The 25,178-nt window shown below is 40.4% G+C and overlaps 1 protein-coding gene across 1 annotated transcript in view; it reads left to right on the top strand.

Annotated features, from left to right (window-relative positions):
• The window catches only part of LOC105856043 (histone-arginine methyltransferase CARM1-like), a 248,807-nt gene that overhangs the window by 131,703 nt on the left and 91,926 nt on the right, over positions 1–25,178 (top strand). The window contains exons 3-4 of the mRNA XM_012737456.3: positions 12,630–12,736; positions 13,589–13,693. Coding sequence (XP_012592910.1) covers positions 12,630–12,736; positions 13,589–13,693 — 212 coding nt within the window. The remainder of the gene's footprint in view (positions 1–12,629; positions 12,737–13,588; positions 13,694–25,178) is intronic.

Genomic DNA, 25,178 nt, shown 5'->3' with positions numbered 1-25,178 from the left:
CTAAACGGAGCACTTCGTATGTGTATGTTTACTTGTGACCCTGGCTGAGACTGGCAGCAGGAAGGATCTCTCTCCTCTACTCCTGATTGTTCTTTTGTGTTTCTCTCCCCTAGCGCTCCTTTCCCCCAGCCGCCTCCTCTTCGCTTTGGTTCCTGGGCAGCTGCTACTGTGAAGACAGTGCAGCTCCCATCTGCTTTCAGCATATGGGACCAAGGCTGTTGCTTCCAAAGTCCTCGTGTTTACTGTTCAGAGCAGGGTGGGTTATTGTGTGGAAAGTGAGGCAGAAAAAAAATTACAGCATGATTTAATCAGTCTTTGTTAAATCTTCTTCTGGTACTGATGGAATCAGTTGACCAGTCTTTCTACCCGTCCGTCTTTCCATCCATCCGTCCATCCATCCATCTTTCAACTTCTACCACATAGAATTTGAATTTCTTCACATATCTATATAATAAAAATTAAATAAAGTTGAAGGTGAGAGAAAATATAGAAAGCACAGAAGACTGAGGCCAAGAGGAAATTAAAACCCATAAATATTACTGCCAACCCAAGATTTTGGCTCTGAGCATCTTGGCACATGAGCAAAAAGGGAAACACTGTGAAATTTATTTATTTATTTATTTATGAATGAATGAATGAATGAATGAATGAGTCTTACTCTGTTGCCCGGGCTAGAGTGCCGTGGCATCAGCCTCACTCACAGCAACCTCAAGCTCCTGGGCTTGAGCAATCCTACCGCCTCAGCCTCCTGAGTAGCTGAGACTACAGGCATGTGCCACCATGCCCGGCTAACTTTATATATATATGTGTGTGTGTGTGTGTGTATATATATATATATACTATATATATATATATTTTTTTTTAGTTGTCCAGCTAATTTCTTTCTATTTTTTTAGTAGAGACAGGGTCTCACTCTTGCTCAGGCTGATCTCAAACTCTTGAGCTCAAACGATCCACCCGCCTCGGCCTCCCAGAGTGCTAGGATTACAGGTGTGAGCCACCACGCCCGGCCTGTGAATTTATAAGATCCCCAGTGTCCATAAAAGGTAGAGCAATGGCTGGTGGGCAGAATATGTCCAGCAAAGCTTTCTTGGCATTTACATCTGAAGATGATTTTTTCATGTGAGTTCCCAGTAGGACTTAGAACATGCCTTCATACCAGAGTATCAAGGATTCTAGACTCAACGCTCATTCAAGAGCTGCATTCCCAATAAGATTTAGAATATCCCTTCTTATCAAAGTATCAAAAGGTTCTAGATTCAACACTCATTTTAGAGCAGGGTTGTAACTAAAGTTTCAGATAAGCCATGTATATAAAAATAACCGATGATTGTATTTATAAAAACATTGAACGTTAACCAATATCCCTGGATTTATCCCTGACTTTGTATCCATGTTACCTCCCATTCTATATGAGGAAAAGTGCAGATAGATGTCAACAAGGAAGCATTAATTCAACTATTGCTGAATCCATTGGTTGCTTGTCATAGGAATAGATGGTTGGATCAGTTCCCTGGGGGAGGATGATGATGCAGTGGATTCTATGGGCTTCCTCTCTGAGTGGAACCACCCTCTAGCTATAGATACCACACTCCTGAGTCTAGTAGATCATCACTAATTATAGGGGAAGCCTAGGGGAGGCGGATTATCTAATAAAACCTCACCTTCATGGCTGAAATCACACTGTAGACCAGTCAACAGTACCATATTTATATAAAAATATGTTGTTTGCAAATGGTAGTGACAGAGTCACCTGAATTTACCTAATAGCCCTAGACTTAGAGATTGAACCTACTGTAATGAGTGTCGCACAAAATGGCCAAATGAGTTCATTGCCAAGAAACTCAACTTCTTCTTCTGCAAGCTTAAAATGAAACTATCAATTGATTGAAAAAAGAAGTGTAAAAAAGTGAGTTTGGCTGTCATTTTCCTTAGCTCTTATGACTTCATGGTGCTTAGAAATAGAAGGGAAATATTTGATATTTTAAGTTGCACACTCATCGCACACATTACAAAGTTTTTTAATGGGGCCTTGAGTACACAGGAGGTACAGACTCAAATGGCTGCAGGGCCCAGGAAAGTCATGGAAATGCACGAAGCAGGCTGGCTGCAAAGAAGAATGAATGGAGGCTGCTATGGTGACTGGAGATCTCATGCCCATTCAAAAGGTGGCAGTAGCTGCTTTCCTTATGCTAATTGTTACCACACAGCAATTCAGACCCAAGCGTGCCGTGTCATCCAATTTTAGGCAGATATCTACATTTCCTGTGAGCTTTTTCTGATTTTTAAAATGCATGATAAATGAACACATTTGTATGGACTGGAGTTAGCCTCTGCTCATTTTGCGTACAGTAGACTACCTATATAAATATGATAGAGAAAACAAGAGAAAAAGCAAAGAGATTAAGCTAAGAAAACACATGCACATCCATGCTTTTAGCCAATTATTATAGATTCACTTCATTGAGAACTACAGTGGATGCATTTTGCTTTCTGAAAAAAACAAAGACAAGATTAATTTCTTGAATAGGATTAGGTAGCACAACCATGTAGAATTATTGTTAAATCCATGTTCAAATGGGAAGAGAGCTAGATCTTAAAAATTGTATTGCAAAACTAACAAAGCAGACACTTGTCATCCAAACTGATCTTTTTATGTAACTTGAAATCTTAAGTCTTCCAGGTACAAAGCACTTTCTTTCCTCTGCCATGCAACAAGTACAGCATTTCTCAACTGAGTTTATAGGTGGTTTTGTCTCATTCATTTATGGGTAATGTACAAAGAGAAAGCCCAGAGAGATTTTTTTGATATACCTATTATGGAGAGTTTTCACTTGGCAAAATAAAGTGTTCCAAGCATTATATAGTGCAAGTACAGGCTGCTATTTCAATTTTTTAAATTTTATGTTGGATTATACTAATGCTTCTCCAAAGTTATCTGTTTGTGGAATGTAGGGAATATGGCATAGGCAATCATAAAAATGTTAATTTCAGTTGTCAAATGCCATTTTAAAAACTGTGGAAATCTAGTCAAATTGAAAATGTGTCTTCATGCCACCTGTTTGGTGTTCACCTGTACTGCTTTACTTGCTGGGAGGCACACGGAAACCTTGGGAAGCCATGAGAACTAATCAAATAACAGCTCCTGCTGCCACATAAATAAATTAGTTCCTTGGTGAATACATGTTAAATGCTCCAGAAGGTGCATTCTTGCCTCACTAAGTGAACAGAGATACATTTGTCTTTCTACAGGTCTGGTACTTTCAAATGACTAGATGGTTTTGCACAATTCCATCTTGATCCTAAGTAATATGAGTATAGGATGGTCTTCATTGTCAATGTGTTAAAGTACAATGGTAGAAATAGGCCCAATTGCAAATAGACTGATTCACTTCCAGGGTAGACAAAAGTGTGCAGATTCAAAAACCACTTAAAATGAGGCAGACCAAACCAAATCGAAACAAACACTCAATAAACCTGAGTAACATGCAGTGACTCAAAAAAAGAAAAGAAAAGAAAAAAGGACATTATTGTAAAGTGAGGAATTTCTGTTTTAGTCCAGGGTACCTATTCAAAGTAGCTCAAATCTAAAAGGGAAAGTTACTGTAATGAAATATCTCCTGGAATTTAAGGCATTTCAGGCTGAGAAGCAGTGTCCTGGAACCATGATGGGGAAGCAGGTAGGTATTCTTTCTCCGGCCTCAGGTGTTACATGGTGTCCCCATGTGTGTCTTTCCGTCTCCCCATCTCTCTCAGTTGCCTCTTCCTCTTGCACTTGGCCTAACATGACCCTGTTCCCTAAGACTACATGATCTTCATAGCCAAGATGACTCAATAATTTATCATTTAATCCAGGACTCTTTTGAGTCTGAAAAGAGAGTGGGATCAATAATTTCCCGAAGACAACAGATATGAACTGGTATGTCCCAGGTGAACCAAGATGTAGGATCACCCCCTCCCCCAGCCCCTATTAAAAACCCAGAGCCTGTCCCTCTTTAAGTATAATGCCTGGGTCTTTTGATTCAGGCTGAGTTACCCTTTGGTTAACACTCATTCTTAACTAATCCATTGATTGGCTGTGGGTCCAATGGTGTAAACAGAACATCAGAGGCTGGGAGCAGTCCAACTACTCCTTAGGGAGTGTGGACAGGGAAACAGAGCTGGGAACTGTGGCAATGTCAGGGACTCCACATGTTACAAAAGCAGAAATGTTGTATCAGTTGCTTAGTAATGGCCTCTCACAACAACAACCTGCTGCTGGAGGCGAAATCTGGGTTGAAACTAACCCAAGCTCCAAGATTTCAGAGGCCAAGAAGCTAAGGGCTATTTTCCATGCCTCACCTTCCTCTCATTTGCCCCCCGAAGCATACAGATTTTCCCACTCCTACTTCCCTTGTTTTAGCTTAGTCTATGATGTTCCTACCTCTCTTTCAGTCCTGATTAACTGTGATCTTGCCTACCTTTAGCCTACTCTCCTTTCTTCTGATGACAGAAGCCCAGTTTCCCTACAGGTTTAGACATGTCTGGCTCAAGTCTAGTCAATTGGCATTGATCTATGGCCATAGAAATGGATTCAGAGATGGGTTTTTAATGTAATTTGATTCAGCAAGATCCAATGGGGGGCTTTTATTGGAACATTTTGGAAGAACTGAGGTTTCTGAGCCAATAGCAGTGTTGTTCTGGAGTTTACTGATGATCATCTTGTTCTGTGAGGGGGAAGTCTGCCCAGGGCAAGAGGCTAAAACAGAAATGCAAAGCAAGATGGTAAAGAGAAAGAGAGAGAAAGTGAGATAGAGTGCACACATGCAAATTCAAGTGAAATACCAAGTCCTAAACACCATTGAAGCCCTTGGACACAGCCATTCTTGAAAATGACATTTTAATCATGTATTTTTCAGTTGTGTGAGCCAGGAAGTTCCTATTTCAGTTATACTTAGTTGTATTTTCCACCATTTGTCAACAAAAGAGTTTTTTTGGCTGATACAGGTTCCTTAGCATCCTGTTTCTGTTCTGGTTCAGTCAATTACCCCCTGCTCAAGGCTGACCCATGGTCCATCTGCTTATTGGAGACCATGTAGTTCTCAAATGTTGGGCTTTCCTTGTTAATGTGTGGAGTGTCAGGGCAAGTATAGTAGGATTCCACAGGGATTAGGCACCTGGCTCAATATTCAAACAAATGAACTTACTTCCCTGGCCTTTATACATGTTGAAGTTATTTTACTAATGTTTAGGTCACTGCTGGTCATCTCAATAATTATCAATTGGTTTTAAAGATATGTATCAAGATTGTCTTTGATTTTATATGACATGGGCCCCATTGTTTCTGCATAAGCTTCTTGACAGTTAAAGATTTGAAAAATACACAAATACTCCCAGTAGTCCTCCCCAGTGCTTTGTACCAATCTTTTGGTTGGACAAAAATAGTGCTAGGTAAATGTTATGCCAATTATGAACTGTAGGTTTAGTTGCTGATTCTAAGGCTTTGATTGAAGAGTGAATCCCAATAATATATTCAGTTTCTTACAGCTCATAAGTACTTTTGTTTTAAGAGAGTTTGATTTGACAGTTGCTTTCAAGGAATGCTGACAAGTTCTTTTGAAAGAAGAGACAAAAGCATTAAAAGGGAGAAATTAGCTTGAAGTTTGGTGAAGCTGTCCATTATTCTCGTTTTCTCATGTATGCAATAGAAACACACAGTGTCTTACAATAATGCTATTTATGTTGGGCACTCAGAATCTACTGTATATCTAAATCCTTTTAGCTACTTTACTAAGTAAACCCACTTGTATAAGGTATAAGAAGGGCCATCCTTTATGTTGAATTTTATTAGCAGCAGAGTCCCACTTAAACTCTCACCACCTGAGATTTCTATAACTTTCTCTGGAAATACACCTATACACGGTATATCTGCATGGGAAATTTCCTAAATTAGTTTTGTTTTTATCTAACTCTGGGAGTTGGGATGAAGAAAGAATGGGAATTGTCTTATGGAGATAATATGTTCTTCTCTATTTAAAAAAAAAAGAGAAGCAAAAATATATTGACAAATTTAGGGGTTCAGATAGTTAATACATTTTTATTCGAAATGCATGATGGATAAAAGATAATTTCGTTTTGCCAGTGGGACTTAACTTGAAGAACTCCATGATTAAACTTTCCTCTTTAAGTAAATAGAGCAACTCAGCCCAAACAGTTAAGTTTGCACACCTCTGATTGGGAAAGAAATAAATCAGTGAGAAAATAAACTCCTGATTCTGAGGACTAAGCCAGTGAAGAGGTACGAGTGGAAATGAATCCAAAAATAAGAAGGAAGAAAATGAGGAGGAAGACAAGGAAAGGAAAGTGGTGGTGAGGGTTAGGGGGCAGAGAATGCCTTCATTCATTCATGCACTCATGCATCCAGTGATATTTATTGGATTCTTACTATGTGCCAGATACTGTATTAAGCACTAGGATTTAATGGTAAATAAATCTTTGTGCCTTCATTTAAATCTTTTTACTTTACATTCTGTTGAACAAGACAGAAAAAAATAAGTAACTAGACAAAATGATACTTATGTACCATATGTTTTGCAGCACTTCTCCTGCTCTGATGAGATAGGAAGTATGAGGAATCAATGCTGTCTACCCTAAGCTGATCCATCCCGAGGGGGAAAACACCCAGACCACAAAACCAGGGGAAAGAGAATTGAATGGGGCAAGTGATTAGTATTGGTGTCTTCTTTTTACACTGATTACAAAAAAATAGATATCTTTTCCTTCTTTGGGTGTCCAGTAAAAAAAAAAAAAAAAAACAACAAAACTTAATTTAGCAAACTTGAGCTGATGGACTAGAGACAATTGAAATGGACTGTCTGCAAATTATTCAAGATAGTCCAGAAGCAGTTCTGCAGCAATGTCTAGGGTTTGGCATACTGTTTTTTTAAAAATCCACACCATGACTCTCATTTTGTCAGTTGTGTGTTTTCTGGTATAATTTTGGGACATGTGGCCAGAACAGCTGAGGTAGTCAGACAGGTATTACCCTTTCCTGGCACAGAAACATGCTAGTGTCTTGGTAAATAAACTCTCCATATAGAAAGCACCACAGACAGTATCGCTTGTAAATAGCAGCTATTTAAGAGAAGCAAGCAAACAAAAACATATCCCTTCAATCTGGTCTGTTAGGAGTGACAGAACACAAAGGAAATGGTGCATCTGAGTAGTCTGTATTGATCCTCGAGTATAATTATGTGCTAAAATTGAAAATAATGGTTGGTCAGGAAGAAACCTAAATCAAGCCTGAGAATCAAAGGAAAATAATCGGAATCATGGCTGTAGCATGGGAATGCCGTGTCCTTGGTTAATATCTACATGATACAGAAAATTATATCTATGCATTTGTGGCAAAAAATGACAAAACACAATGGCTTATAGCCTGAGAGGATATAATGGCAGTTCTACCAGGTCATCCCTTTGAGACATAGTGTGGGTAGACATGTCCTTTGGAAGGAGTTCTCATTTTATCCATGATGCATGCTCTGCTCAGAGGAAGTTTACTTCTACTAGTAATTGAATGTGGTTCCCCATCCTTCTATGCTCTACCCACTGCCCTCAGGCTCCTGGAAGAAAAAACCCTACAGGGACCTCTTTATACCAGAGCAGCAGTTCTAACCCATATTCTCCCACCTTTTCCACTCTGAGCAACTGTAGAAGCCTCTATGCAAATGTGAACATCATTTGTTTAGACTCTATTGTGTTCTAAACAGCTGGCCTTTCTTTCCCCTCTGGGAACCATTCTGACTCTACAGAATTAACAGCACCCTTCAAACAAATGGTATCTGCAGATCAAAAGGTTTTTCCATCCAAAAAACAAATGGACTCCTTGCCAAAAATGTTCTCCAAGGGCAAAATTACTCACTGGATTTAAAGAGCCCTTCATTTCTCTCACCCAAAATCCTGTCCCCCAGTTTGGAGAAGTGAGGCAGAGGTAAGGATGGGTTATTCCTGCTCCTCTTCCTTTTGGAGTCTCCAAAGTGGCTGCCAGAGTCCGTCCTGGAGGCTGAAGAGAGAAATCAACAATTAATTTTCTTTTCCTTCTTACAGAGGTTTCCTGTATTTATTTATTATTTATTTTTGCATCTTTATGCATTATGGGGAAACACGGACACTTGCTTTATTTACACACATTTGTTTAACCATTAAAATGTATTTAACCGTTAAAGGTGAGGGTTAATTGTGCAGAAAACATTTTTCTAACAGAATTCACGACAGGCAGGAGTTAGTTGATGATGATTTCTGGACCAGTCAGGATACTTCTGATTTCCTAAATCCCATCCATCCCATAAATACATCTCAAGCTTATCAAACAAGAGGCTCTGATGTTCGATTTGTTAAATTTGGTCCCTGTGCCAGGATTATGAGAAGTTATGACTATAGTGTCTGCTGTGGACTGAATTGTGTCCCCTCCAAATTCCTATGTTGAATCCCTAACTCCTAATGTGGCTGTATTTGGAGTAAGGACACAATTAAGATTAAATGGGGTCATAGGGCACAGCCCTGACCCTACAGAATTAGTATCCTTAATAGAAAAGACACCAGAGTACTGAATGGCTCTCTCTCCTCCATGTGAGGACACAGCAAAAAGGCAGCAAACTGCAAGCCAGGCAGAGAGGCTTTGCTGGGAACTTAATCATCTGGACCTTGAGTTTGAACTTCCTAGCCCCCAAAACTATGAGAAAAGAAGTTTTTGCTGTTTAAGCAACCCAATCTGTGGCATTTTGTAATGGTAGCCTAAGCAGACTAAGCTAGTGTTAATAATGTAATAAAATTGGATTTTTGAAAAATATCAAACACAGTAGAGCTGATATGGCCAGATTGGTCCTTACTTTGTAGGCTGTTTACATATTGCATGGATACTGGAATAGCGCAAAACTTCGTTGGAGCTTCTCTTTTACATTTCCTTTTGAGACAATCGGTCAGCTGCATATGATATGACCAGCTGTGTAACTTTATAGTCAAAATCTTGTTTATGAACCAAAAATGATACTTTTCAATTTGCCACACATCCTATTCACTAAATTAGGCAACCATTATTTTTGGTTGTGTTAGCATTAAGAACTCAAATTTCTCCTCAAAGGACGGAGACTTGCAAGTGTACAGAATATTCAAAAAGACTATTTGTTGAACAAATTAATTTACCATAGGCTTTGAAAAGCCCGAACAACAGAGATACCCAGGACTTAAAGAACTCACAGATGGGTGACAAAAACCACTGCTGGCAATCTTTAAGAACTCAGAGAGAATTGGAGAGGTGCCAGGAGACCAGAGCTGGGTAAATATTGTCCAATATCTTTCTAAGGGAGAAAAATGCAAATGTAGGGGAGATTGTAGTTTCACAGACTTGATATTTTTGACTCCCAACAAAATTTGATAAACAATTAATTAGGTCCAGAATTTGAGGGAACATAGTCAAAAACATTGTTGAAATTAAGATCTCCTTAGTTTCTGCAGTTGTCTTGGAGAACAGATTGGAGAAACGAGAAAAATGACACTATAATTAAGGGGCTTTGTGGCTTTATGTATAGCTTAGTGATTCCATGTGAAAAGTGTTGATATAGAAAAAGCTAACAATATATTGTTTGGTGAAAAAGGTTGTAAAACAGTAGAGTGCAATACTATCATTGTAAGTAATATATTAATAGAAATAGATATAAATACATAAAGACAAATTCCTAGGAGATTTCCAAAATGTCATTAGTGGTTGTATCTGGGAGTTATATTTTCTTCTTAGCTTGCTTTTCTGCATTTCTGAATTTTATGAGATTAAGTTATTTTCTAGAAAATGGCAAAAGAATACAGTCAAAAATCACAAGAGAACATAAGTATTGATTATTATATTGATTTTATGTGTAGAAGGATGTTATAAAGACTTGGCATTTCTTTTACATCTGTAATGTGGAATTCTTATTATATGAACATTGCTATATTCTATTAACACAAGTTCTCTAAACTCTCTTGTCACCAGAATCACCAGGGACACAGTTAAAAATACAGAGTCTGGGCTTTATCTTCCAATACTGTAGACTTGGAGGGGGGCTTGGGAAGCTGACCACAGGGAATTGGTTAAATTATGGCACATTCATAAAAGTTGAAATCATTTATCTATTAACAACTAGGTGGAAGAGACTACTTAATGATCTAGGAAGTTATCCATAGTACCTTAAATGAAAAGAGCTGGTTAGAAAATAATATGATGCAATTTTGCAAGAAGAAGGTTTACACATACTACACATGCTCCAAAAGAACATGCACCAATGTGTTAACAATGATTAATCATTTGTATAATGGGATTATTATTTTTATGCTTTTTGACTTGTATTTTCTAACACTTTTTATGTGTTGGTTTTGTATTTATTTTGAAACCATCATTTGCATCCTTTTCTTGATAAAGGGTATAATTGCAAAAGAAAAAAGAGTTGACAAAGTTTCATAATGGAGATAAATTTTTGACCAAAGAACCATTCTGTTTTCATAAAAGAAAGATCCACATGGCAACATTAGCTACATGAGGCTTATCGATTTCGACTGGGATGAGCCCTTATAAGCTGGTGAAATAGTGATAGTTCAGGATATACTATAAAAATAATCCTGGCTTATATTTCCACTAAGAATTCCTCCTTTATCCTTCTCCAGGTTCTTTGGAGCAGGTGGCAACATTCCCTTGCACAGGAAGGGCAACAGTCATGTGTGTTTACGTATTTATTGTCCAACAGGATCTTCGTTTAGACTATCTGTCCCCACATGGGACAGCTCCAGGGCCTCAGAAACCTGTCCCACCTGTTAAATAGTTTCACCAAGTTTATTCAATAGCTTCCCAAATTTATTGAATTTACATTTAAGATTTATTTATGGTGCTACCTTAGCACCATGTTCTGGAGATTAGAGGTAAGTAAGGCTTAGACTTCTGCTATGGTTTGAGTGTCCCCTCCAAAACTCATGTTAAATTTTAATGACCATTGTGATAGTATTAAGAGGTGATTAGACCATGAGGGCTCTACCGTCCTGCATGGATTAGTGTAGTAAATGAGAGAGTATGTTATAAAAGTTGGCCCAGCTTTCCCTGTATCTTGCTCATGCCCCTGCTTGTCCCCCTGCCTTCTGCCATGGCAGGAAAGATCCTCACCACATGCACACCTGGACCTTGACTTCTTAGCCTCTGGCATTGTAAGAAATAAATTAGTGTTCTTTATAAATTATCCAGTCTTTGGTGTTATGTTACAGCAACACAAAATGGACCAAGACAACCTGTAAACAATGCCCTGAAAGAATTTGATTTAGGTAGAGAAGTGGAGAGCTTAAAAATTGACAAATGCAATAAAATATGAACTATGATACGTCATAGGCTGAGAACATGATATTAGAGCAAAATTCCTCATCCCTAACTACACATGAGAATTAACCCTGCGTGCTTTTGAAAACATGGAGACTTCTTTCCCTGCCACCAGAACATTGAATTGCCAGGTTTAGGGTGAGGGCCCGGTATCCACTGGTAAAAAAAAAAAAAAAAAATCTTTTCCAGGTGATTCTGATCTTCAACTGTGTATTGAAACCCACTGTATTATAGCAACTAATTCTGCCTGTGATGTTCCAGAACACCACAACGAAGAAGTGCTAGTTGAACAGAATCTGGGAAGATGCATAGGAGTTTGATGTTGAAAGATAATCTAACATAAAAAAATAGAAGGTCAAAGTCAAGAAGCCTGGCCACAACCAGGTTGATCTGAGAACCTGTAAGTAGTTCAGCACAGTGGGCGTGTGGAGAACATAGTGCAGGTCTCGTGTGTGCAGGAAGAGAGGGCACGGAAGGTGCTGGAATGGGACAGACAGGAATGCGAGAGGTTGGGTCTGGAATCTAAGGAGCCAGAGCTTATCATGGACCAAGAGTGTGTGGGCATTAGAGAGCCAGCCTTGGTTGTGACGAAGTGACCTGGTCACAATGCCTGTGGTGGAGAGGGAAGAAGCCACACACAGTGGGGACACGAGGCAGGATTCAAGAGACATTTCTGAGGCAGAAGTCACAGGATTTGGCAACTGTGTATGGAGTGTTATCTATCAGTATTATCACTTCTGGAACTTTTTGAGACTTCTCTTCTGTATTTTTTCCTCAAATAATATAAAGCACTTTTTTTATACTCACATATCCCCAGTTGTTTTGCTTTTTCTCTATATAGCTAGAGGATACTAAGTGAGAGGGAAAATGTTGCTATTATGATGATAGAACGAGGTTGTGTGTGTGTTTCCTTCTCATCAGGGACCCGCTTCCCCAGAGCACATACTGAGGATAAGGCTGTGAGCTTCGTGAGCACAATACCAGGAGCCTTCTGGGAGCCCGGGCTCTGCCTGTGTCCCATTGTGCTCTCTCACTTGACATTTCTGAACGCAAATGTGTCTGACAAGTGTAAATAAGGGCGGCACGCCTCAGAGTGGCCCCCATTTCCACCTTGCCATTCTTATCATGTATGCGTTCAGGGTTGAATGTGCCATTTTCATCTTCTAATATTTCCACAGTTGGAATTTTTTTGCAGAGCGCAGTGGTGAGTTCTGTGGTTTCCAAGCTGAAGAAACAGATCTGCTTTTTATCCTTGCAGAATTCAGTGCATTTTCAAATACCTTGAAAAGATGCCGGAATCAGAAAAAGGAGCACTCAGTGTTCAGCCAGCAGACAGAAGAAGCATCTGCTACACAATACTTCCAGGTCAGGAGAGTTGTCCTGGGTAAGACTGATGGACTTGATTCAAGATCACACACACCTAGGCAGGGTGTGTGGACCAGAGACGATTGACGTTCTATTGCCATGGTTCTCAAAATGTGGCCCCCAGACCAACAGCATCCCTGCTCTGCCACTTACTATGTGGTCAGGACTTGGGCAAGTCGCTTTACTTTTCTGAGCCTCAGTTTCCTTGGCTGAGCAACATAATTCACCTAATTGTTGTGCTGATTTAACTGGATTAGATGATGACTGTGAAGCACTTAACATGGTTCTTGGCACCTAGAAATCCCTACCAAATGGCCGACCAGATGGTGGTGATTACAAGGATGATGTTTATTACTGTCAGTGTTCCTGGCGTTATGTACCCCATGTCACCCAGCTGGCTTGCCTCTGTCCCCATCAGGATCACCACCGTCACCACCTTCTGCCCCGCCTCCACTGTCACCCAGGATTTCTATCCAAGTTCTCTTTTCTGCACAAGGTTCATGGGACTCACCAGGGCAGGCCATCCCTTTGGCCCTGGCCCCTTTCCCCCTTGAGTCTGTTGTTCTTGACCTGTGCTGTCCCATAGCCTCTGCTTTAGGAAGGGATCCCGGGCACCTATCTCACCAATATCTAGACCTGAATCTATTGTCTGGAGCAGGAGCCAGGAGTCTGATGTTGACAGACTCCTGAGAGCCAGGAGTCTGATGTTGACAGACTCTCTCAGAGCCTCCATGTCCCTGTGAGCTGAAGGTAGTGCCTGCCTTGACCCAGCTGGCTGTGGGACCCAGATGCTCATGACGGTGCTGCCTTGTAGGTTGTTTACTCCCCCTCTCCTTTCTCTTCCCCTTACAGTTTTATGGCTCCATTTCCCAGCAGCAGAACATGATGCAAGATTTTGTGAGGATAGCCACGTACCACAGAGCCATCCTCCAGAACCACGCTGACTTTAAAGACAAGGTAATGCTGGCTCCAGGTTCTTCATCTCATGCCGTTTTCAGAAGTCTTTTCAAGCCCAGAATCAAAGTGAAGCTTTGATAGAATTACCATAGGACCCAGCAATTCCGCTCCTAGCTAAATACCCAAAAGAATTGAAAACAGTCATTCAAACAAATACTTGTAGACAAATGTTCATAATAGCACTTATTCAGAATAGCCAAAAAGTGGAAACAGTCCAAAAGCCCATCAATTGATGAATATTTAAACAAAATGTAGTATAGTCACACATGGAATATTATGAATATTATTCCATTTGTGTTATCCATAAAAAGGGATGAAATGCTGATACACGCTACAACGTGGAAAAACCTCAAAAACAAGCTAAGTGAAAGAAACCACTCACAAAAGGTCATATGATTCCATTTATATGACGTATCCAAAATAGATAAATCCAAGAGACAAAAAACATACTAGCAGTTGTCAGGGCTAAGAGGGAGAGGGAAATGGCAAGTGAGCATTTAATGGGGACAAGGTTTCCTTTGGGGTGATGAAAATATCTTGAAACTAGATAGAAGTAATGATTGTACGATATTATGAATGTATTACATGACACAAAAGTCTATACTTTAAAATGTTAATAGTTAAATTTATGTTATGTGAATTTTTTACCTTACTAAAAATATTAATCTCTGAATGCCAGGAATGCAAAAGACTGAATGCACTACATTTTGGTGCATAGAACAGGTTAGGAGCTGTGTTGCTACAAAATGAATAGTTCTTCATGAGACACTCTGCTTCAGTTTTTGCATAGACTTCACAAGTGCATGCATTTATTTCCTTCATGAACTGGATCTAAATGATGAATGATTGCTAACACTTTGTACAACTGTTGTTTTCATTCTTCTGCTTGGTAAATAGCCAAAGTGTTCAAAATACTAAACAGCTCATCTCCGAAGCAACAGTATTAGTCAGAGGAATCAGCAGTCATGGGATCCAGTTTCATATTTTCCCCTTAACTAGCTGTGTGATCTTAGGCAAAACACTAAACTTTTCTGAGTTTTACCGTCTGTTATTCTCTGATAATCATAGATCCATGGTCTTTGAGCTTTGAAGCATTAATTCCCGGTAGAACATTGAAATAATGGTCCCAATGACTCACACCTCCCTATATCCATGCCATGTTTCAAAGTCATTTAGCTGCTCCTTTTATTAAGAGACATAGAGCCTTGTGGCTTCTGCTGTCAACTTCTTGGAACCCTTGAGACTGCTGTACTGTGAAGAAGCCCAGTCTAGCCTACTGGAGTTGGGAGGTCACATGGATCCAAGGCATCCCAGATGACAGCCGACACTGACTGTCGGACTTGTGAGTGAAGCCACCTTGGGCCTTCCTGTCTAACCACCCTGCCTTCTGAATGCAGAAATGTGAACAAATCCATGCAAGACCAGCAGAGAACTGCCCTGCCTTCCCACAAAATTGGGAGAACTAATACATTGTTTCTGGTTTAAGCCACTAAATTTTGGTGTAATTTGTTATACAATAATAGTTAATTAAAATAGAGGGGAAGATACATGAAAAAGTATTGATAAATAGGTCCCCACCTAGGAGTTGGTTTGCCCATGGCTTGCTTTCCTCTGTCATCTCCATTCTGCTATTGAGCCCGTCAGTGACATTTTTATTTTGGTTATTATACTTTTTGTTTCCAAAATTTCCATTTTGGCCCTTTGTTTTAGCATCTGTTTCTTGGCTGAGACTTTCTATTTGTCCATTGGTGTTAGCAGTGTTCATGATTCAGCAACCATGAACTTTTTGATGATAACTGCTTTGAAGTCTTTGCCAGATGGCTCTAACCTCTGTGTCATGGCAGTATTAGCTTTGGCTGATGATCTTTTCCTATGGGAATTGAGATTTTCCTGATTCTTCACATGCCAAGAAATTTTGTATTATCTCCTGTATGTTTTGAATAATTTATTATGAAGCCTATGGAGAACATTGATCATTTAGTTTTAGCAGCCAGTCAACCTGGTCAGATTCAGGCTGCAAGTTTCATCCCAAAATAGTTGGTCGTCAAAGGGTTGTGCTTCCTATGTCAGCTCAGTTTTCAAAGCCTCGGCAGTGCTACTTGGATCTGTCCTCTGTGTGTGTCACCCAGTGGTCAGTCTGGCACCTGAGCCAAGTTCTCAAACTTCTGGTATGTTAACTAGTATCCCATTCATGCATGCACAGGCCAGCGCTGAGCCCAGGAATTTATAAAGGAAACTGCATGGGGTTGCTTTGCCAAGCTCCTTCCCCTCCATGATCTACATGACACTTTCTGGTTCCCTGTGACCACTTTTCAGTCTCTGGCCAAAAAGTTTACTCTGCCATATACTTCCATGACTTTATCTATATATTGGCCAGACAGAGAGAGGAAAAAGCACTGAGGGTCAGCCCAGCCTTTTGGAACAACAATGCCAGTGAACGGAGAGGAAGGTTCACTTGCCTCATAGTTTGACTAATGCAGGCTGGTCTTGGCAATGCCGTGAGGTTGCTGGGGGCGGGAGTGGGGAAGGAGGGAGGGAGAGAAAGGGAAAGAGTAAGGGGAAGAGGAAAGGAAGGAGAGAGAGGAAAAACAGAGAATTTTCACACTCTGCATGTTAGGAATTCCCTTTCCTGCTTCTGGAACCAGAACTAGAAGGTGACTTGGGAGCTCTCTTTTTCTGTACCTGGTGCTCATTTCTGGTGTGTTGACTTTAGGCCAAGTTTTATGGGTGGGGAAAAAAGGGATAAGTGGGATAGTATTTCAAATTTTAGTCTTCTTCCCCAACCTTCCTGCTACTTTTTTCTTTTCAGAGTCCTCAAATAGTTGTCCCATGCACTCTGTCCAGGCTTTAATGCTGTTTTCAGTGGCAGAGAGAGGGTGAAGTGGGCTTCTTCTGACTCATTCAGGACTGGGCACTATCTAAATGAAAGCCAGATCTAGGTCCTTTGGTAGGCAAGGGTAATAGAGAAGATGCAAAGATTAAGACCAGAAATGACCGGGTTTGGCCAAAGGGTCTCACATGTTGGATGTCTTGAGGTTCCCAGGAACCTTACTTTCTTTGCCAGTGGGACACTCCTGGTTAGCAATTACGGAGCAAACATGCACAGTGAAGATGTGATTATGATGGATGGGCAGGATGAGGACAGAGGGGGAAAATTTGTTTCTTTTGTCCCTTATCTGGTCTTTAAAGCTATAAGTAAGTAGTCTTGTGGACCTAAGGTAGGTTTTTTTTTTAATTAAAAAAAAATTCAACCCAGAACTGTTGATTTCTTCATGGTTTGAGGATATATCCTGGAGATAATAGTTTTACCTAGGGAAACTTCTCTCCTGTAGGGACTTAGTTTTAATCTGAAATCTATTATTAATATCTATTATCCCAAATCTATTTCCTATGTTATTTATGATCTATTCTTAATCCTGGGTACAACTTCTAAAGACCACTTCCCAAACTACTAATGACGCTAATAATTTGCTTATAAAAGTCTTTTGCAGACTTTCCACATGGATCATGTCACGTGGCCGTTTTATTTGTGTATCTTTTCATCTATAACAATGAAGATATTGGACCAGATTATCTTTAAGGTTACTCCCAACTCTAACCTCATTTGATTTTATAAAATACCCTCTTCCTGCCTGCCTGAAATGGGTTTATCTGCCAGTGAAAGGAAATAGGAATCCATCTGTTGGGGTTTCTCAAGGTGACAACTAATCAAGGTTGATAATTAATGATATCCCTTTCCCCCTTTGAGTTCTGAACCAATTTAGAAATAGGTAGAAATCACAATATCAGCTTTGTTGTCAGTATTGCTATTTGGAGAATGAGGCTTAGACCTGTGGCCAAATAGTTTCTTGTTCCTTCTTCTCCCAAACTGGACTTTTCCATTCACTTGTATGCAGAACAGTTGGTCTCCCAGACAAGTACCGGAGCCTGCCCTGTAAGCTGCTCATGTTGGGGACTCCAGGCACACAGCAGGTGTGGGCAGGCTGGCCCCTCCCAAGCACCTGAGCTGTGTACGCTTAGTCCCATTTCCCAGTACCACCAGTCAGATAAATGGCTCCTGCTGAAGGGAAAAAAGTAAAAGGGTAGATGACATCTCTTACCTCCAATACTACCCTCTCCTGGGAGTAAACATTTCCCCCTGCAAACTGAAGGAGCAAACTGTCCCTGTGTTAGATCAAGAATCCCCTTGATCCCAGAAAAAACTAGGGTGGCTGGTTGCCTTAATACCAAATCTATCACAAATCAAAAATTTTATTTGGTCCTTTTGTGTTTACATTTATCATTCTAAAAACGATTCTAGAATAACCCCTGTGAGTCTGTGGAGGATGCTACTTTTTCACTAAATCCTTGTATTCTTTCTCATTGAAATTGACTATGTAAAAGGCCATTGAAATTGACTAACTAAAAGGGCATGGGTTTAGAATGATCAATACCAATGGCTATTATTTATTGAGGATCTTAGTACAGGCATGCACCATGCTAAGGGCTTTTTTTGCACATGCTGTTTGCTTTGCTCTTTGTCCTATAAGAGTAAGACAATGATAAGAGTAGTAGCTACTTCCTAGAGTTCTTACAAGTGCAAGATGATAAAGTACATATGCTCATTATGGTCCATGATATGAACATAATACATATTAACAAGTGTTATTATTATGGATGGTCTTGAGATATGGTGCTGTAGTTTCCACCTCTGCTATAATTTTAAAGATTTCAAATCTTGATTTTTTTTATTCTGCCTCCTCCATGCAGTTTTAATGAAAGTCCTTTCTTGGCCAGAGCACTGCTGGCTAAGAACTCCATTTGGAATCCATCCAGGAAACTGACCCCGCTGGAACCCACCCTTCCTCCCGTCCTTGGAGTTTCTCTTAATTGCCATCTGGCTATTTTTAGTTTCTTCAAGTGTGCACTGGGTGTAAGCAGGGAAGTCCATCCTGCTGAGGGTGTGGGGCCGTAGGAGCTGTGTGGTTTTAATTTGGAAATGTTTTGACACTTCGTTTGTCAGGGCACCAGTTGCTGGAAATTTGTGAGCGTAAGCAGGAGCTGAGAGCTTATTATTTTTTCAAATCAGTGTTTTCACGGAGGAGAGAATCCCCAGTTGCAATAGCTGCTTAGTGCATCCAAATGTGACGTTGGCTAAGGCAGAAGGGATTTAGGGATTTGAGGGCTTAAAAGAAAACATAAATAACAACAAACATGCAAAGCAACCTGTTTAGGCTCTCCGCTGATATTCAGATTCGCAGAGCCTGAGCCTCGGTTCTTCTGATGTGAGTTTTCTTTGGTGTGGGCTTATCATCAGTTTGGTCAAAGGCCCTTGAGTCTATTTTTAATCCTGCTCTGAAATTCTCCTCTCACTTTAAACCACTGCACACCGTGAGTTAACCTGGCATGCTAATGAGGCCTGACCTTGATCATTGACTAGACTAGAGGCTGCAGCACAGGTCTGCTGCATGGGCCTTTCTGGAAGCTCTTGCTTCTTTATATTTCTTTTAACTCTCCACTTCTAGCCCCAAGCATCATTGTTTTTATTTTATTTTATTTTATTTTATTTTATTTTATTTTATTTTATTTTATTTTATTTCATTTCATTTCATTTCATTTCATTTCAAGAACATATGAGAGTACAAACATTTTGGTTGCATTTTATATCTTTGCCTCTCCCTAGCAAGGGTTAGAGGCATGCCCTTCCCCTCCACAATGCTTGCCACATCCCTCAGATGTGGGTCTACCCCCCTCAACCCCTGAATCCCTGGTGAACACCACCACCCTTTGAGCACTAGTGTTAATCAGTCAGTACCAATTTGATGGCAAGTACATGTGGAGCCCATTCTTCCGATCTTGTGTCACCTCACTTTGGATAATGGGCTCAAGCTCAATCCAGGATAATATAAGCAGTGCTAGCTCACTGTCATTTCTTAAAATTGAGTAATATTCCATTGTAAACATATACCAAATTTTAATAATCCACTCATAAATTGATGGGCACTTGGGTTGTTTCCACAGCCTTGCAATAGTGAATTGTGCTGCCATAAACATTCGGGTGCAGATGTCTTTATTATAGAATGTCTTATGCTCTTTTGGGTAGATGCCTAATAATGCTATTGCTGGATTGAATGGTATTTCTATTTTCAGCTCTTTGAGGTATCTCCAAATTCTAAGCATCATTGTTAACCCTGCTGTAGCAGAATCCTTGTTTAGAACAGCTGTGTAGGAAATGACTCCTAATTCCTGCTAGATACTTTGTATATTCTATCTCATTTAATCTGTGTGTTAGTTAGGGTTCTTAGCTGCCAACTAAGCAGAAACCAACTCTGCTACTGTGAGAAAAAAAAGAAAAGAAGAATTTCCTAAAAGGTTGCAGGAATACCGGAGAACTAGGCTTGGAAGCCACTGCATAACCAGAATAATTTCCAAAATCCTGTTGCAGAATTGATCCCAGGAAGACAGCAGTGCAGTCAGACATACACACTGCAATGTGCACAGCCGTCATCCAATACTAATCTTGAATTTTGTCCTTAGAATCTCCCCTCTGATGCCCTGGAATCTGGAGGTTGCTGTGACCTCACCAGAGTGGATTAGCAATTCTTGTTGTCCCTTTGCTTGTAGATGCATCACTCCAATCACTGCCTCTGTTGTTACTGTGTTCTCCCAGTACACGTAGGTGTTTCTGTGCAGATTTCTCTCTTCTCAGAATGACACCAGCCATGTCGGACTTAGGGGTGACCCTAATCCACTTTGCTCTTATCTCAACTTGATTGCCTCTATAAAGACACTATTTCCGATAATGTCACATTCACATTACTGCCCAGAAGCTGCTCAGTCAACCTGTCCGTCCATAGTTTGATATTGGAAGGTTTGGATATTGGGTGCAACCTTGGAGGTAGGCAGCCCATGGAAGCTCATGGCGATGATAAAGCTTATGACGCTGTGCAAGGGCATGGGCCACGTGGGACTTTGGGCTGTCTAGCGGAGGTGAGTACAGATGGAATAAAATGAGGGCTAGAAAAAGTGCTGGCTGTGGAAGTGCACAGACAGGTAGAGCACAGAACTTTTGAATATAAGGTATACAACAGTGACAATTAGGGTGCTGCTGCCATTCAGAGCAGCCACTGATATGCTCAAGCAAATAAAGAAAGAATTAATAAATAATAACTGGCATCACTGAGGCACTGAATGTGGGACAATCAGAACTGAATGTGGGACAATCAGAACCTCAATATTTGAAGACAGTTACAAAAAGCTGGAGTGAAAAAGGCTAAATGTGGCCAATATTACTGTAGTCTGAACAGTACAAGGAATAGCTTAGAATTGAAGGTGGAAAGAGTGGTTAAGAGCACAGGGTTCAAATTAGATAATTTTTTAAACATCTCATTTCTAAAGATTTTCAGTCTCCTTTTCTATGACATGAAGAAAATAATAGCACCCACATGATAGAGTTGTCATGACAAGTAATTAAGGTAATGCCTATAAACCACAGACAGACATAGCATATAATAAGAATACAGCAAATAGTGGACACAGTTGGCCCTGCATATACCTGGGTTCTACATCCAGGGATTCAACCAAACATGGATCAGAAATATTCATTAAAAAGAAAGGTTGGTTACATCTGACTGAACACGTTCCGATATTTTTTTCTTGTCATTATTCCCTAAACAATATAGTATAGCAATTATTTTATAGAATATATATTGTGTTAGGTATTATAAATAATCTAGAGATGATTTAAAGTGTACAGAAGGATGTGCATAGGTTATATGCAAATACTATATGCCATTTTATATAAGAGATTTGAACACTGGAGGATTTTGGTATCTGAGGGGGGTCCTGGAACCCATCCCCCATGGATACTGAGGGATGGCTGTAATTATTTGTATTCTTTCATTCAAAGGTAGTTTAGTGTCACACTTTCATAAGGATCTGGATATTTCTTGTTAATCTTAACCTAGTAAGTCCAAATAAATACCATTGAACGCACTTGGAGATATATTAGCCCTGTCCAAATATTTTCCAGGATTTCTTTGCCCAGAAAACCAGAAGAGCATGTAATTAAAATAATATGTATAAGCAAAATGACCCTATTAAAAAAAAATTTAAACAGTTTATCTACTAACAAATTCTCAGAGTATTTGGCCACGGTTACATGGACCAGTTGTGGACTTTTCCCACTTAGTCCTGCCGGGGATCTCATACCATTTTCTGGTGCTGCTCTGAATATTCTGAAAAACAGCCATGTCTACAGTCACTGCCTGTGTATCCAACAGGCAGCTGAAGATGAATTCCCTGTCTCAAAGAATATAGTGCACAAGGGCTGACTGGATTGCAATGTGATGATAATGTGGCAATTCCAAAATAAAGCCATCCTTTGAAAGATTCTTGGGTTCACTAGGTTGGAGAGGGCTTGTTATGCTGGGACAAGGTGACTTCTCAGGGACGTAACAGATTTGCAGCATATTTTCTGGCCCCTGAGTCTGTCCCATATTTGCAGTAGTGAGAGACATTTTCATTTATTCCAGCTTGTTCATCAGAGATTTAGTGAGTGTCTCTGCTGTGCAGCAGACCCTATGCTACCTGTCAGGGCTTCAACAGTGAGTGGGAAACAGATGGGGTCTCTCTCCTTTAACAAAGTTTACCATCCAGGGGAGAGAGCCAATGTTAATTAAGTAACTACTCATGTTGCACAAAAAATTATAACTCTGATGACTGTTATGAGAAAGAGTATGAGGCAGTGGTGATAAGAAAGCACACAACAGGAGGACTTCACCTGGGAGGAAGCAAAGACCAGAATTAAATAACATGACAATTTCCAAAGATGTGGGCAGAGTTAGGGAAACCTACAAGAGATGGTGAAACACCCTGGCAGCAGCAGGAGTGTGGTTCCTGGAGACCTAAAGAGAATAGTCAGAGTGTAAAAGATGAACGCCCAGCAAGAGCTGTGACTCTGGGTAGAGGGGACACAACCAATCCACAGACACCCAGGAAGGAGGAAGCCAGGAGAATGAACAATCTGACCTCACTGTACTCACTTCTTCTCGCCTCCTATTGTCATTTCTCTTGACTGATCATGACTAGAGTCCAATGGCAAGGAAGCGTATTGATACAGTCCACATAGGTTAGGCACCTGACGAAGTGCAGAAGGGAGAGGAGTGAAGAATATATCTGGAGAAACAAATAGAAAATAACCAGCACAATAAGCATTGAGTAGGTAAAAAAAAAAAGTAAAAGAAAAAAGTAACCACAAGGCTGATAGCATAGAGCGTGCAGTAGGGAGCAGCATGTACTAAGGCCCTGTGGCAGGAACAAGCATGAAACCCGTGTCAGGGCAGAGGGATTTGGTGAAAGGCTACCTCAGATAGAAGAAGTGACCGCGTTCAGATCATAGTCAAGGAGGGGTGGAGATTGTGAAGGGAGGCAGAGTGTAAAGTGCCAGGTCCATGAAGTGACATGCAGGCCAAGAAACAAGAAAGAGGCCAGAATGCAGAAGACAGGGAAGGTTGAGTGAAATTGTTTGGGGTATACATCTTGAATAAGGTGAGGGCCCCCTAAGCTCACTTTCTTTGGGCACTGGCTTGTGATGCAAGTGCACTCCCAGAATCCAAAGGGCACACAGAAGTCATAGGCCTTTTCCAGAGGTATTCCAAGGTGATGCTGGAATGAGGGGATTGACATTTTGTGTCATCCCATTCTGTCATGCAGGCAATAAATACTTGTTAATGGTTTTTATGCTTCCCACTGTGCTAGCTAGGTGCTGAGAGATAAATGATGTGACTTCTGTCTTTGGGAAGCTCAGAGGCTAAGCTGGAAAGATAACCATATAAAGAAATCCTTGCCATATCCTGTGATAAATGCTACTAGAGAGCTATATACAGGATACCAGAGAGCCCAGCCTACACTGACTGAGGAAGTCAAAAGAAATGCATTCCTGAAATGTGGGATGTGAGTTAGGTCTGGAAAAATGAGATTCCTAGGTAGAAAACTGAGAGAAGGGAATGTTACCCAAGGGAAATATATTGATCAGTATATATACCAACTAAAACAATCCCTAAATTTCAGTGTTTTACCGTAATAAAATTTATTTCTGTCAATGTGTGAAATTTTAAAAAACAAAAAAGTAAAAATTATTTTAAAATAACAAAAAGTATATAATTTTTTAAAAAATTATTTCTTGCTCCTGTCATGTCCAATTTGTTCTGAGTGGCTCTTCCCAAAGTGGTGACCTAGAGATTCAAGGTGTTTTCACCCTGAACAGGTGATCTCCAATATCTCTGTGTAAGGAGCAAAGAGTGTATGGAAATTATGCTGGGCCCTTAACCACCTGGGCCCAGAAGAGATACTCATCACTTCCCCTCACATTCCATTGGCCAGAAGTAGTCACATGGCTGCACGGAGATGCAAGGGGGTGAGGAAATGTAGTCCTGGCCAGGCAGCTGTTTCCCAACAACTACACCCTGAGGAAGCATCAACATTTGGTGGGATGATCACTGCTACTGCCACAGGGAATTGTGCGTAAGTGAGCACAGAATGAAGCAAGGCATGTAATTTCCAGCCTGGGGAGTATGGGGAAAAGGGAGAGGGATATGGAAGAAGAGACCAGAAACGCTAGTCACTGTTGGATTGCTCAGGACTAAGGACAACAGACTAAAGAGACCTCCTTCTCCTCCTCCAGCTGTGTAGAACTATCAGAGGTGTGATGATCAGATTTGTATCTCTTTATGGTCCACCCTTTTCTCTCATCTTTTGCTACACAAAAAGAGGCCATCATGGCAGAGAGAGCTAAGCACTGGATTCCTACCCCCAGCTCTGCCACTTACCAACCATGTTGCCTTGGGCTGGCTACTTAGTATTTCTGAGCCTCAGTTTCCTTATCAATAAAATGGACACAAAACTATGTATTTTCTATTACAGAGAGGTATGTGGATCAAATAGATACTGTCAGGGGAGCATCATTTGGTAACTGTAAACCACTCTACATTTTGAATGCCTCCAAACTATAGAGGTCCAATGTGCTATCCATTGTGCCATGGAGCCACCTGACATTTTAAGTTAATAATGCTCCTAATTACCCAAGCCCTAGGATTTTATTACTCTTTTTTGCCTCTGCCTGAGGAGAGATGAGACTTTTTTCCCAGAGCATAAAAGTATAACCTTATGTCTGCCAAGTTCCTCAAATATAGCCAGTTCTGTGATGATCTACCAAGGGTAGAGTAAAAAAATGGACTCAATATAATCTTCAGTAAGGACAAAGACAAAAAATTGAGGCAGCTCCAAGGCTTCCTGAGGTGCTATGGGAGAAAGTGTAATGGAATTATCTGTGTTAACGTCCTTTTCTCTCCCAGTCTTGGAAATCCCAGCTGGAAAGGGGAGAGGTAGTATATTTTTATTAAAGCCTAAATATTTGCTTTGACTATTAGTTTTTCACCATAGGATTTATCCTTGGCCCTCCATGGCTTTGGTTCCAAAGTTGCATGGTCTATGTAGACAAGGCAAA

Source organism: Microcebus murinus, chromosome 12 (assembly GCF_040939455.1).
Source record: "Microcebus murinus isolate Inina chromosome 12, M.murinus_Inina_mat1.0, whole genome shotgun sequence".
Classification (NCBI taxonomy): domain Eukaryota; kingdom Metazoa; phylum Chordata; class Mammalia; order Primates; family Cheirogaleidae; genus Microcebus; species Microcebus murinus.
The sequence above is the reverse complement of the archived record's forward strand: the minus strand, read 5'-3'. Positions and strand labels throughout refer to the sequence as shown.